Consider the following 14,325-nt stretch of genomic DNA (forward strand, 5'->3'; position numbering starts at 1 on the left):
TACACTACCAAATTCAATTTCATATAATCTTCCTAAAAAACAAACTAGTATGTTAGCTTTATGTTAGCTTTCCAATTACACATCAACAAAGTTCTTATGTCTCACCAAAAACTCATAATTATAATTGCAACAACTAATCCTCAACTAACAAGGCAACACTAACCTTGAAATCTTAATGATCATTAATACTCTCTCTAGTCCTTGACCCACAAGACCAATCTTTAATTCAGTAAGTAAACAAAAGTATTGAACCATAGGACACGGCTCAACCCAGAGGGCACTCTCCTAGAACCTTTTATCCCTGCCACGGTAGAAAATTATGCATATATTTGTTTGCCCCTTGACCTAAACCGACCTTAAAATGTAAATGGTAAAAACCAATGCCGAAAGGGCTATAAAGTTTGTCCAGAAATTTGTTACAGGATTCTCTTGGTTCATCGGCTTTACTAAATTTCTCTCGCCACCGCCATAAAGAAAGAACTTCACCGCTTCTCCAAAGCTAAACATTGTTTGGAATAATTAATTGCGTAATGGGCTGAGAAAGGTAGATTATCTCTGAAGTCCTCTTCTGTCTTGCTTGCAAAATCTGTTTTGTTTTTGTTCATATTGATTAATCTCATCAGTGAATTAAGAAAGGGGGGTCAAAAATCATTCTTTTACCAAACAGAAAGATGGGCTGAGGCATTTGAATGGTAATCAGGTTTTTTTTTTTCCTGTAATTAAATTTATAACGTAAATTTGGGGAATTTAGGGATGGAGTATGTCATGACCAGCTGCTGTGTTAATGGATCCAGGAAATCTGAACATCTAGAGAATTGCATTGTATTTGGAAAGAGGCCCTAAAGTAATTTACCCGCACCCACTTTTTATCATTGAAGCCGTCGATAGTGAAATTACGTGGGTTGTGTTTTCAACTTCTTTTAGGAGCATAAGAAAAATAACTGTTTGTTCGATGGTTTAATGCTGCTGTATAAGATTATATTGTATGGGGGATGGAAATTTATTGTCAAACTTGATTTTCATGCAGCTAAGTTTGGTATTAAATCTTACTTGAAAGATTGGGGGAATGAGGGGTAGTTTATGGTGACCGAAAGATTGATCGACGTACAACTTAAACTGTTACAATATTTTGTGTTAATTGACATTGTAAAATTTGGGTTTGTTATAGGAACTGTGAGCCAGATATAGCCCTCGGTTTATACTGCAATCGAATCTATTGTTGAATCTCATCGCGGAGTTTGTATTGTTATTCAAGGGTGGATTTATAAGATGAATAAAACTCTTAGCTTTATAGCAATTGAATATGATGTCTATTGTCACCACTAAATTTGGGCCTTTGAAGTGTAGATTAGGCTAACTGTGAAACAAATAAAGCCCTGAGTTTCAATTGCAACAAGTTTGGTCTTAAGTGTCATTATTAAATTTAGCTAATCGAAGGGTAGATATGGGGTGCTGTAAGATTTATATAGCTTTTTAGCCTAAACTCTAACTGTATTTCATGTTAAATTTGGTTTATTCGCATATTATCAAGGAGACTGCAAGACAAATAGAATCTCCCTTAAACTACAACTGAATATGGTTTTAAATTTTTAATTGTTAAATTTGGGTTATATAAGGGAAGATTAGTATTACTGCAACGGAGATAAAGCCACAGTATTTAACTCCATCCAAATTTGGTGTTTAAATCTAATTGTTAAATATGAGTGAAGTACAGATTAGGGGGACTGTATGACAGATAAAAGCCCTTATCTTCGTTTGCAACTGAATTCAACATCAAATATCATTCTTAATTTTGATTATTGAAAGATAGGCTAACTGATTAAAGGCCTGTGGCATAACTTGCAATTGTATTTTGGTGTTATGTATATATTATAGTTTTTGAAAATCAAACCTTTCAGAGTTAAATTTGGCAGATTGTGTTTTCAATTGGTTCTCTGCATATGTTTGTATGACGGGTTTATTATGCTTTGACCAAGCAAGTGGTTATGAAAGTTTAATTTGTATGGGAGTTAGAATCTTGTCAGATTTGGATGATTGAAGTGTTGGTTGGTAGGGGCTGTAATGTACATGACTCAGTTTTTATTGCAAGTTGCAACCAAATTTGGTGTTATATATCTGATTTGAGCCTGCGCTGTACAGCTTTTAGCGGGGTTGCATTCTTTTATGGAAACACGCAGTCGAAAACGAGCAGAGGCCACAGCAAAAAGGCCATCCTCTGCCCAATCATCACCGTGTGCAAACAAGCGAGCTCGCCTTTCCTCTTCCACATTTGCATCTTCTGCTGCTTCTTTTCCAACTTCTCCTCGTGCACGCCTACCAATAAGATCTGTCTCTAGTCCTGTGATTGCAAGTTTTCATCCTGAATTAACTGGTATTGATTTGGAAATGGAGTCATCTTCCAGTTCAGCAAGGAAAAGAGATCATGAGGACAAGGAGATTGAAAAGGGTAAGGAGAAAGAAAGAAGAGGGGGCTATAGTGATGACAATTCAGATGAAGATGAAGGTGTTGGCAGTCCTCACCATAATGTCACCACTACTGCAAGCAGTGCACTGAAGGGCCTTCTCAGGAAACTTGGGGCTGGGCTGGATGACCTTTTGCCACCACCTATGCCCTTTTCACAGCAGAGCAGTCGCCTGAAAAGAATTTTATCTGGTTTGAGAGCTGAGGGTGAGGTTGGTCGTCAGATTGAGGCGCTCACTCAGCTATGTGAGATGTTATCCATTGCAACTGAGGATTCGTTGAGCAGTTTTTCAGTTGATTCATTTGTTCCAGTGCTGGTGGCTTTACTGAACCATGAGGGCGATCCTGATGTAATGCTTCTTGCTGCTAGAGCATTGACTCACCTCTGTGAAGTGCTTCCTCAAGCCTGTGCATCAGTTGTTCATTATGGTGCGGTACCTTCTTTTTGTGCTCGTTTGCTAACTATTGAGTATATGGATTTGGCAGAACAGGTATGACTCTGCGCCCTTATCATTTGCAAGTGAATTTGATCTAAATTTTGAAGATTGTTTGGAGTTTTGACTTTGAAGATTTGAGCATAATTTCTTTAGAAAATTGATGTGCCAAATAATTTTGTTTTATGGGTTCATCTATATTCAATGATGATATGCAGTCCTTGGAAGCACTGGAGAAAATATCTCATGAGCATCCTGCTGCCTGCCTTCGTGCTGGTGGTCTTATGGCAGTGCTGTCTTATTTGGACTTCTTCTCCACTGGTGTTCAGGTAGTATTATGATATTTTAATTTATTCCTTACTAAGTATTTCTTGATTACTGGAATTTTAATCTCATGTTTTAGCAAACTACTCAAATATTCCAGAGAGTAGCATTATCCACTGCTGCAAACATTTGCAAGAAGCTTCCTTCTGATGCGGCAGATTTTTTAATGGAAGCTGTCCCGATATTAACAAATCTTCTTCAGTATAACGACTCCAAGGTGAATCTGTTTAACACATGCATTTATATATTTTAGTTTCAACTTGGTTAAAGGAATGACATTGCATTGGTTCTGCATTTTTTATTGTTTTTTGATCATTTTTTCTAGTATTATGAAAACATCTCTCTTGAAGTTATTTCTCTTTGCTGATATTTCATGCATCTTTTGACTGGCAGGTGGTAGAACACGCATCTATTTGCTTGACACGAATTGCAGAATCATTTGCATCTTCTTCTGATAAGTTGGATGAACTCTGTAATCATGGATTGGTAGCACAAGCAGTAAGACTTGTATCTGTGAGTAATTCAGGAGCTGGCCAGACATCTTTGAGTGCACCAACTTACACGGTATAAATATCTATCACTGACAGAATTTAGAAAAATGTAGTTGACATGCAATCTGATATTATCATTTGGATGTGCAGGGGTTGATTAGGCTTCTCTCCACATTTGCTGGTGGGTCTGCATTAGCTGCCAAGACTCTTTTTGACCTTAATATAAGTCATATTCTTAGAGATGTTCTAGCTGCTTCTAGTTTTGTTTCTGGGATTTCAGCTTCACCTGCACTGAACAGACCTCCTGATCAGGTAGATTAAGTATTGTGTTTCATTTGATTTACTGTATACGTGCTGCATCTAGAAGTTGAATCACGTTTGTGTTTCATTTGATTTACTGTATACGTGCTGCATCTAGAAGTTGAATCACGTTTGTGTTAAGATACCGTACATGAATATGTTTTTCAAGTTAACCGTTGGGAAAGAAATTATGTTTAATTAATATGAGCTATTACAACCTTTCATTTGATCACTTTAACTCTTGTTTCTCTATATGTGGAAGTTTTAGTTCTATGCTGTTTGCATACAAACTTTATTTTCTAGAAAAAATAAATTTACACATTTGGTATTGCTGTAGAAGTATTTGAAGTTATTTTTGAAACAAAAATTTATTCAACCAGTTTTCCTATTGATTTCCAAATTTTGAAGTTTTAGTTCTTTGTTGTTTGAAAATCTGGAACAAACAAATAAAACTTACAACTGTGGGCATTGCAGTGGGAAAGTATTTGAAGTTATTTTAGTATGAAAATTACAAATAAATCCAATTATATGTAAACGCTATAAAACTATTAATATAATCAAATAACATTTGAATATACATTTATCCTTATGATTTTCAGTGGCTGTGGGTTGGTATATGTCTACACATCTGTCTTTTTGTGTAGGCACACACATTAGGATTTCAGGTAACTGACACAACAGTTGATCCTCCTAGGGTTTTGTTTTGGATTGTACAGTCTCTATAGGAATATTTTTGTATTTTGCAGGCCCTTCAGGCCTTGTGACCTGCATATGTAGGGAATCTGATTGGGACTAGTGTGATGTGAAATTGGGAATAGTGTGATGTGAAGAACCTTTCTCTGGGTTCTTGCAGAAGAAGTTGGTTAGAAAGATGTACTTTTTGTTTGGTAGGGCCTCGTAGTTGTATATGTGTATACCAGTGTGTTTATCTGTATGCATGTATGTTTCTGTATGTATGCATGTATTTATCTTCTGTAATAGTTTGGACCTGTATTTAGCAATTGATACATTACAATGCGTATGAGTCTGAATTATATGGTTGACACTAGAATCACAGACTCTAGATGAGTTTTAATTTTTTGCAGGCCATGTGGGATTCATGGGTCCTTTGCAGGGTAGCTGGGTGCCCCTGCCCCTCCCTTCCCTAGGCTCATATATCCCCGTACCCTATACAGATATGGGTATAATACGCCACGGATACATGTTGGATAGAATACCCATACGTGCCCAAAAAGCCTGAGTTTTGAGCCCTGCTGGATAATGTGTGATTTGATTTTTTAAAAACCTGACATAAATATTCCTAAATTTGATTGTAATAAACTTCAATCCTGCAAATTTTTTTTTTTTTGCATAAACAAAACCTACACCAAACAAGGAAGACAAGTGAAACGTTTTTCCATTTTAGTTACCCACTTTTTTGGGTCTTCTTCCAATTCAACTCTACTATTTTTTTGGCATTTTAATTTTTTACAAATTAAAATAAATTAATTGTTTATAATTTCATATTTATATTATGTTGTTTAAATGTTAGAGATTTTCTAATAATTATAATTTATTCTTTAAATATAAATAAAATTTAGTAATATATATTCTCTATAGGCATTAAAAGTTGCTAATAAAATTTATTAATATATATTTACTAATACACAGGATAGGAGTTAAACAAAATGAGTCCTATAGGCATTAAAAGTTTCATGTCAATACTTATCCCCAAAAAGATTCCCTTAAATTAAAATAAAATAAAATTATGTGATGCCACATCAGCGTACTAATAGACATGACTTAGTACAACTATTGGTCCTATTTTTCGTTTGGATCATTTTGGACACCTCAACAAAAAAAATGCTGATGTGGCATCATATTTGACTATGTGGACTGGAAAACAAATTTTTTAAGTAGGAGACTTGACAAGTAAATTGCTGTACAAAATTGAAAGTGATTTGAAATATCCACATAGGATTTTTTAGAGGCGTGAAGTTTAGACTGCATCACTACAGGTCCCTCTCCCTTATATTGGATACTGAGCCAATAGGTCCATGACTTCATTCCAATTGGATTTCGCAAACACTTTTTTGATAACACCCTCTCAATTTTCAATCTCCACTTGAAGATTTATTTTAGTCATTAGTAGCATTTGAGGCTCATCTGTAGTCTCATTCACCTTGTTAGATCAAAGCATTTTGCAATATCCGAATGAATACATATACAAAAGTTCAAACTTTTGAGTTCTTGGTATTGTTTAGAGCTCTTTGCCATTTAACTGGGGTTGTTTGCTATAGTGGTCTCAATATTTAGAAATCCTTATGACTATAAGTATGAGAAATGTGTACATCAAATCATTTGATAAGATGGAGGGGAAACAAGTCACAGATATACACTGTCTGAGTCTGATATTTTCTGTTATCAGTTAAACCTGAGTTGTTTTTTACTTTCCATATGGCTTTTCAGTATCTTATATGTTCATTGCAAAAATGACATATTGTGGTTGAGAATAACCAGCTAAGCATGATGATATTGATGTTCCATTAAGTTTTTCTTTGGATTTTAGAAGAAATATATTCTTTTAAATTGCTATTTTTGACATGGGTAATAAATTCTGTATCTTCAATAAAGATCAATTGATTATTATGTTTCTTATAATGAAATTTTTAAATAAGTGGTTTCAATATTGCCATTCTCAATAGATCTTTTTTTGAGTTTTGTAATTTCAGCCAGTTGATTGTACAAAGTTGTCAGATTTCCTGGTCTGATGGGTAAAATTTGTTTTGCTTTTTGGTAGACATATGAAATTGTAACCCTATTGAACGAGCTTCTTCCACCCTTGGCTGAAGGGACAATATCTCTTCCTGTAAGTCATACTACGGATACTAAGTGCTCCTCAAGAAAAAATGTATTGGACAATAATGCAGGAAAGATAGATGATATGAATGAAACAATGGCAGAAATGTCTGCTCGTGAAAAGCTGTTGCGCGATCAACCAGAACTTCTGGTACATTTTGGGATTGATATTTTACCAGTCCTGGTCCAGGTTAGTTACTTGACAATAATTGAGAATTTTTATGCACACTTTATTTCCCTAGGAAACAGGCTTAAATGCAAGACCCTGTTTGTAATGAAACAGGTATATGGCTCAAGCGTGAGGTCTGCTGTTCGACACAAGTGTATTGCTGTTATCAGCAAGTTGGTGTATTTTAGCACTTCTGATATGCTGACATCTCTACTTCGCGAGACAAACATATCAAGGTACCACGAACTGATTCGAGTATCATAAGAGCCATGCAGAGTTAAAATCTGCAAATTCCAAGCATAGCAGAAGTTCTTATTTGCATTGGGTTTCCATGTCTGCAGCTTTTTGGCTGGAGTTCTAGGATCGAAAGATCCGTATGTTTTGATTCCTGCTCTTCAGATAGCAGACATTCTTATACAAAAGCTTCCTGATACTTTTTCAAAGATGTTTGTCAAGGAAGGCGTTCTTCATGCAGTTGATACCCTTATATCAGCAGATATGTCTGGTTCAGTTTCTGCACAGGCATTTACCCCAGGGAAGGATGAAATATCGGAATCGGCTTTGCCAAATTCCACAGGTACTATAATGCCCTTGGATGAATCAAATAGTAAAGCAGTTGGAAAGGAAGAATATAAAGGCTCAAATGTTGGAAGGTGTAGTTCACCTTCTGGAGAGGCAATGATTCCTATCATTAAGTCAGATATGTGGGCTACTGTTGGTACTCATGCAAAACATTTCAAAGATACATACTTCCCAGCAGATTCAGAGATTGTTGATGGAGGAATGACAGAGTCTCTGCGCAAGTTGAAAACAATTTGCATGAAGTTAAATGATGAATTGCAAGGTAATGATAAAGTGGTAGAGATTGTTTCTACTGACGAAGAACGCATGTTGTTGCTTGTAGCAGAGATGCTTTCAGAACTTGTTAAAGGCGATGGTGTTTCAACTTTTGAGTTTGTCGGAAGTGGGGTCATTCCATCATTACTCAATTATTTTTCATATGGAGCTTTGTCTAAGCAGAATATGACAGAAGCAGAGTCAACAAAAGTTTTTCGCAACGCATTGAATAGGTTCAAGTTGTTTATCAGGCTTACTCTTCCTCTGAATGGTGAGGATGGGAGGGAAGCTCCGTTAACAATCTTGGTTCATAAACTGCAAAATGCATTATCTTCCTTAGAACGCTTTCCTGTTATCCTAAGCCATTCTCAGAGATTACGTGGGGGGAATGCAAGTTTATCAGGACTCAGTGCATTACGCCAACCTGTTAAACTGCGTCTGTGTAGAGGAGAAGGAGAAACATCTCTTCGAGATTACTCATCAAATGTTGTACTCATTGATTCTTTGGCTAATCTTGCTGCTGTTGAGGAATTTCTTTGGCCTAGAGTTCAAAGAGGTGAGGCAGACTTAAAAACTTCTTCAAATTTAATCCCTTCAGATAGTTGTGGTGCCCAGGCTGGAACAACTGACACATCTCCAACATCATCTGCACCAGTTTCTGAAGAACGGTCTGTTTCAAACAGACACAGTGGAAGTTCTGCCACCAAGGACTTAGAGGGAGCAAGTGCAAGCTCATCAAAGGGAAAGGAAAAAGCTGTTTCAAAATGTGTCATAGAGGAAACTAAGGCTGCAAAATCAAGGAATAATACTCGTATGAGAGTGTCTGATGGAGCATCACAATTGAGCCAACATCCTAGTGAGTCTGTTGCTGAGGTATGAATTTAGAATAGTATAATGTTGTGATTTTTGATTTGGTAAGCCTTGAGCACTAAACGCAACATGCCATTGTCTTTTGAATTGGGCTGAGCATCTTTTTGGGAGTAGCATCCCAAACATCTGCAACGTCTTTGTTCAAGAACCTAATTCTGTCAGTAACAATTTTTCTGATTCACAATTGATGCAGGAAGAAGAACTCGATGGATCTCCTGCTGAACTTGATGACTCTGTACCAATGGAAGAAGAAATTTCTGAAGATGAAGATGATGATTATGAAGGACACTTAGATGAACGCATGGTGAGTAATTGGTTAATACATATTTTCTTTGACCATTGTGTGAATTTGAGGGCTAATTCTTGAAGAATTACTATGATTGGAGGATCTGTCTTTGAGTTTTGATCTTTATTCACCTGTGAAAGCAATGTGCTGAGACTTATGTTTTGCTTATTTCATTGTTTTTTTGAAGCTATATGGAGAGGAACAGCCCTCATCGTCTGTAACAGAAAGGGTGCATGCCGTACAATTAGGGGATCACATGGATGAGAGTGCCACAATGATTGCCACCACTGTAGAAATTGCAAATGCATCTCAACCGCCTTCCAGAGTTGATAGCAGATCTGCTTTGTTTGAAAGTCGTGAAGGCAGTGAGTTCTTAAGAAGTGCTTCTTTATTTCCAAGAGGATCATTATCCTTTGCTAGGGCTGCTATGTCTGGGCTTTTATCTGTTGGTGGCAGGAGTGCCCGAGGGAGTAGAGGTTTCCGGACCCTGCCAATGGCAGACCCAGCCATGACTCCCTCTAGATTGGATTTTTTCATAGGTGGAAAGAAAGTAGACAGATCACTAACAATTTATCAAGCAATTCAGCGGCAGGCAGTAGCAGATGAAGATAGTACAGTTTCAGCTCATGCTCCTGTTGAGGGTCGTAGACTTTGGGATGAAGTTTACTCTATCACATATCGAATTGTTACCCCTCCAGAAGAAAAAACTTGTGCAGGAGTATCGGGAACTTCTTCCAGCAAGTCTGCTGAGGATTCCCCGACTGACAGCTCAAGTATTAAAGCTTCATTGAAAGAAACATCATTTTTAGGTAGCATTTTACAAGGAAAGCTTCCTTGTGACCTAGAAAAGTCAAACTGTACATATGATATTCTATTGTTGCTTCGTGTTCTGGAAGGTCTCAATCGATTAGCTCCTCGTCTAAGAGCTGAAGAGGCATCAGATGCATTTGCAGAAGGGAAAATCACTAGCTTTGAAGAACTAAAAGTGAAAGGTCCTACAGTCCCTCAAAATGACTTTTTAAGTGGCAAGTTGACACCCAAATTGGCACGGCAAATGCAGGATCCTCTGGCGCTTTGCAGTGGTGGCCTTCCTTCTTGGTGTCATCAGCTAACCAAAGCATGTCCCTTCTTATTTCCATTTGAGATAAGGAGGCAGTACTTTCATTCAGCTTCCTTTGGGTCGTTGCGTGCCCTACAGCACTTACAGCAGCAACAGAGTGCTGAAAATCCAAATGCAACTAATGAGCAAGGATTACGAGTTGGTAGGTTGCAGCGTCAAAAGGTTCGTGTTTCAAGAAATCGTATACTAGATTCAGCTATGAAGGTAATGGAACTGTATTCTAGTCAGAATTCAGTTCTTGAAGTGGAGTACTTTGATGAGGTTGGCACGGGTCTAGGTCCAACTTTGGAGTTTTATACACTTCTTAGCCATGAATTGCAAAAAGATGCGCTTGGAATGTGGAGGTCTAGTTCTTGTTCTATAGAAGTTGCTTCAGGAGAAGACACTGAAATGCAGGATGTTCAACAGAATGAAGAATTTTCTCTCATAAGTGAAGCCAGCGAAGAACCAAAAGTAGGCAATCAAGAGTTTGTCCAAGCACCTCGAGGATTATTTCCTCGTCCATGGCCACCTAATGCAGATTCCTTATGTGGAAAACAGTTTTCTAAAGTAATAGATAATTTTCGTCTGCTTGGACGTGTTATGGCAAAAGCTCTTCAGGATAGGCGGCTCCTCGATTTGCCTTTTTCAACAGCTTTTTATAAACTTGTCCTTGGGCAGGTAATTTTTACATAAACCAATTTACATTAGTTAATATAGCTTACTGTGGGTAGGAATGGTTTTAGCAATACTGATTTAATTTCTTTCACAGGAGCTCGATTTATTTGATATTCAGTCTTTTGATCTTGAACTGGGAACAACTTTACAAGAAATACAAGCTCTTGTTCGTAGAAAGCAGTTCATGGAGTCCCTGCACACTGACAAGAACTCTGCACATGATTTACATTTTCGGAATGCAAGAATTGAGGATCTTTGTCTTGATTTTACTCTTCCAGGTTACTCTGATTATGTTCTCAAACCAGGAGGGAACAATATCATGGTACTTCATTTTCTCCATGATGAAATTGTGACTTTAATATCCAAATCTCTAACTACTCATATGAGAACAGGTTTCTATAGGTCTTTTATTTTATTTCTTCAATGTACTATTCTTGATACTTCGTTTCTTACAGGTTGATCTGGAGAATTTAGAAGAGTATCTTCATTTAGCTGCAGATGCAACTATTAGAACAGGAGTCATGCCACAAATGGAAGCATTCAGGGCTGGATTTAATGAGGTTATTATATTGAAATTCTTAATTTGTATTAGATGTGATAGTCTGTTTAGATATCCAGGAAGGAAATGTATCCACGTCCTGGCATTAGAAGATCGATTTATTACATATATTGTGATTAGGTAATAGTACTGACTGGAAAGTAAACAAATGAAACTCTGACAATGGGTATATAAGGTGTCGGGTTTGTTCTTATATGGGAAACTGTATTCCAGCTGCAAATGCTCAATATAATGCAAAAGTCTTCTGATTCTTTGCATACGTTTCATTTGGTTATGCAGGTTTTCCCTTTGACATCTTTGCACATATTTTCTGAAAGTGAACTGGAATGTCTGCTATGTGGTGGAAGTGATTTATGGACGGTTAGTGTTGATGCATTTATCTTTTATGTTTTTCTTGATACTGGTTTTTGAAATCATACTTTGAATCCTTTTTTTTCCAACACTTTGATTGAATGCCCATATGATGTGTGTAATATTCTTCGTAGCAGGCTCAATCACTTTTTGAGCACATCAAATTTGATCATGGTTACACATCCAGCAGCCCACCCATTATAAATGTGAGTATCTGTTACTGTTGGGAGTGTTCTTTCATGCATAATGCCTTAATACTGATGTATATTTGTAATCTGGAATAATTTTTAGCCTGGTTTGTAAATATTCTTATTTCTCTTTACCATCATGTAATCTTCATTTGTTGCTGCAGCTGCTTGAGATCATAGGGGAATTTACTCCTGAACAGAAACGGGCATTTTTACAATTTGTAACCGGAGCTCCCAGACTTCCTCCTGGAGGGTTAGCGGCATTAAATCCAAGATTGACAATTGTTCGGAAGGTAAGTGCAAAGGGTCGAAGTGCTCTAAGCATTGGAGTTGACTAGTTTGAACTGGAGCTAATTTGATTTTCCACCGATATCCTTCTCTGCAGCATCCAACAGGAACAAATGGAGGGTCGAAGGGAGCAAGTACTCAAGCGGCTGATGGAGACTTGCCTAGTGTCATGACATGTGCCAATTACCTTAAATTGCCTCCTTACTCTAGCAAGGTTATTTTTCAAAGCATCTGTAGTCATTGTTCAGTTGAAATATTTCTTTTAGCATTATTTTGCCCATGTGTCATTGTTTTTACATTTTTGGCAGGAAGTCATGCATGATAGGTTGATGTATGCTATAACAGAAGGACAAGGATCCTTTGACCTCTCTTAATCTGTGTTCTAGCTATTGAGAGGAGGAGTTGTGTGGTGCTTGGACAACTTCGCCTTCAATTAAAATGCAATTTTTGAACATTCCCAGTGACATAAAGTGGAATGTTCAACTCAATTCCATGTAAATCTCCTCGACTTATTTCCAAAATGGAGATCCTTTTCTCTTATATCTTCTGGGGTTTAGATCGACAATCTTAACCACTGCAAGTTTTACTGGTGACAAGTCTGATTCCCATTTACTGCAGTTGACTGCATTGTTGGAAGTGGAATCAGTCAATTGCATAAAATGTGCTGTGCATTATATGCGTCTCTTGTAAATTTTTATTTGCCTCCTAGTTACATTTTGGGAATTATTTATGTGCATACCAAATTTCGCAAGGCAAAAACTTGTTTAGTCTTCTGTGCTCCGTTTGAGCATTTTCATCAAAGTTTATTGTACATAATTGAAAATTAATTTTAAATAAGAATGCTTTTTTAACTTTTCTCCCGTATATGTCATCTCGTATCCATTGACTTAAGAATTATCTTTGTATTTTTCAAGTTTATTGAACAAAATAAATGTTAAAGCTTTATTTATTTCTCTATTAGCAATTAGCATACATCAAATATCCCAGATTAAGATGAAGCAATTTTCCCTGTCTTTTTCAGAATTGAAAAGTATCGTTAGATAATACAACACTTGCTTTTCTTGTTTAAGTAAAAAGAAAAATGCAGATTGCAATTATCACACTTTATTAATTTCAACTGGATTAGTGCACTATGGAAACAATGTTGTCGACGTGCTTATAGTAAATCATTGAATGCTAATAAAAGTGAATGATGCTTATAAAATGTCCAAGCAAATTGGAAGTCAATATTTTAAAGTTTAGACTTTAGACAAATATGCATTCCAAACTGATTGGATACAATGGTTATACAATCACATATCTACAGATTCATTTACGGATTCACGGGCAATCAACAGCACCTCAAAAGATCCGTTTTCTTGTAGAAAACTTTAATAAGGATGTTTATCTTCTTTCAAAATAATGGCTTTGCTTCAGGCAACTAATAATAATTTTCCAAATACCTGTAACAAACAGTCAAAGGTTAGATCGAGTTGCATTATGCTGGTAAGAAAAAAATTTGAGATCCAAATGGCCACACAATTTCTGATAAGATTAAATTAGGAAAACCTTTTTGAGGCAAAAGAATCCACTTGATATTGACTCAATTTTTAACAGATTCAAAATTTTTAAAATATTTAACAGGAAATATCAATATTATAGATTTTACATTGCTTAATCAAGCACACAACTACCTAACGTTGTTTGGAGTATATAACCAATGACTTGCTCTATCAAACCGAACCTGTAAACATATTTTGGAGTATATTTTCAACCACTCAATCAGCTGAAATTGCGAACTCGGATTATATTTACGTAGAATTTGTTCAATCAAGCGTAAACTCAAGCTTAAACTTCTAACTTAGTCTGAGCTATATATACAATATCAGTAACAGCAGTGTTTTAATGTAGTATAAATCTCAAGCACTTGGGAGCAGATGTAGATGTTTAAAGTTCTTTATCTGCACTGGGTATTTATTTATACAGTAAACAAGTGATTGATGGTGTGAAAGCTTTATTTTGAGAACAAGTGTAACATCAAATGTAATAGAGTAGCACGGGTTGAGCCACAAACACCGGTGAATTGTAGTCAATGGGCTGATTGTTTACATGCGGTAGGGTTCAAGTTCTTGTTTTCTCCAGGTATCTATATAAATAATTTGTTCAAGTTCTT

The 14,325-nt window shown here is 36.5% G+C and overlaps 1 protein-coding gene across 3 annotated transcripts; it reads left to right on the forward strand.

Annotated features, from left to right (window-relative positions):
* Window positions 1-275: 275 nt before the first annotated feature.
* LOC131038925 (E3 ubiquitin-protein ligase UPL3) lies at window positions 276-13,030 on the forward strand. Of its 3 annotated transcripts, XM_057971516.2 has the most exons (19): window positions 554-692; window positions 2,140-2,952; window positions 3,114-3,224; window positions 3,320-3,436; window positions 3,613-3,783; window positions 3,861-4,022; window positions 6,790-7,038; window positions 7,132-7,253; window positions 7,359-8,410; window positions 8,510-8,727; window positions 8,918-9,028; window positions 9,198-10,790; window positions 10,882-11,109; window positions 11,243-11,347; window positions 11,626-11,706; window positions 11,835-11,903; window positions 12,050-12,178; window positions 12,271-12,387; window positions 12,482-13,030. In XM_057971516.2, the coding sequence occupies exons 1-19, from the start codon at window positions 690-692 to the stop codon at window positions 12,545-12,547; spliced, it is 5,517 nt and encodes a 1,838-aa protein (XP_057827499.2). In that variant the 5' UTR covers window positions 554-689; the 3' UTR covers window positions 12,548-13,030. The 3 variants fall into 3 exon arrangements, with proteins under 3 accessions (XP_057827497.2, XP_057827499.2, XP_057827496.2); XM_057971514.2 differs by lacking the exon at window positions 554-692 and adding an exon at window positions 276-544 and having other exon boundaries at window positions 7,359-8,727; XM_057971513.2 differs by having other exon boundaries at window positions 561-692; window positions 7,359-8,727.
* The last annotated feature ends 1,295 nt before the right edge of the window (window positions 13,031-14,325 follow it).

Source organism: Cryptomeria japonica, chromosome 3 (genome assembly GCF_030272615.1).
Source record: "Cryptomeria japonica chromosome 3, Sugi_1.0, whole genome shotgun sequence".
Taxonomy (NCBI): Eukaryota; Viridiplantae; Streptophyta; class Pinopsida; order Cupressales; family Cupressaceae; genus Cryptomeria; species Cryptomeria japonica.

What these genes read in the sequence shown, in the direction of transcription:
- LOC131038925 (XM_057971513.2), top strand. An exon ending in TCTTCTCCACTGGTGTTCAG is followed by an intron (nt 3,225 to 3,319) that starts GTAGTATTATGA and finishes CAAATATTCCAG; the next exon opens with AGAGTAGCATTATCCACTGC. An exon ending in CAGGAGGGAACAATATCATG is followed by an intron (nt 11,110 to 11,242) that starts GTACTTCATTTT and finishes CGTTTCTTACAG; the next exon opens with GTTGATCTGGAGAATTTAGA.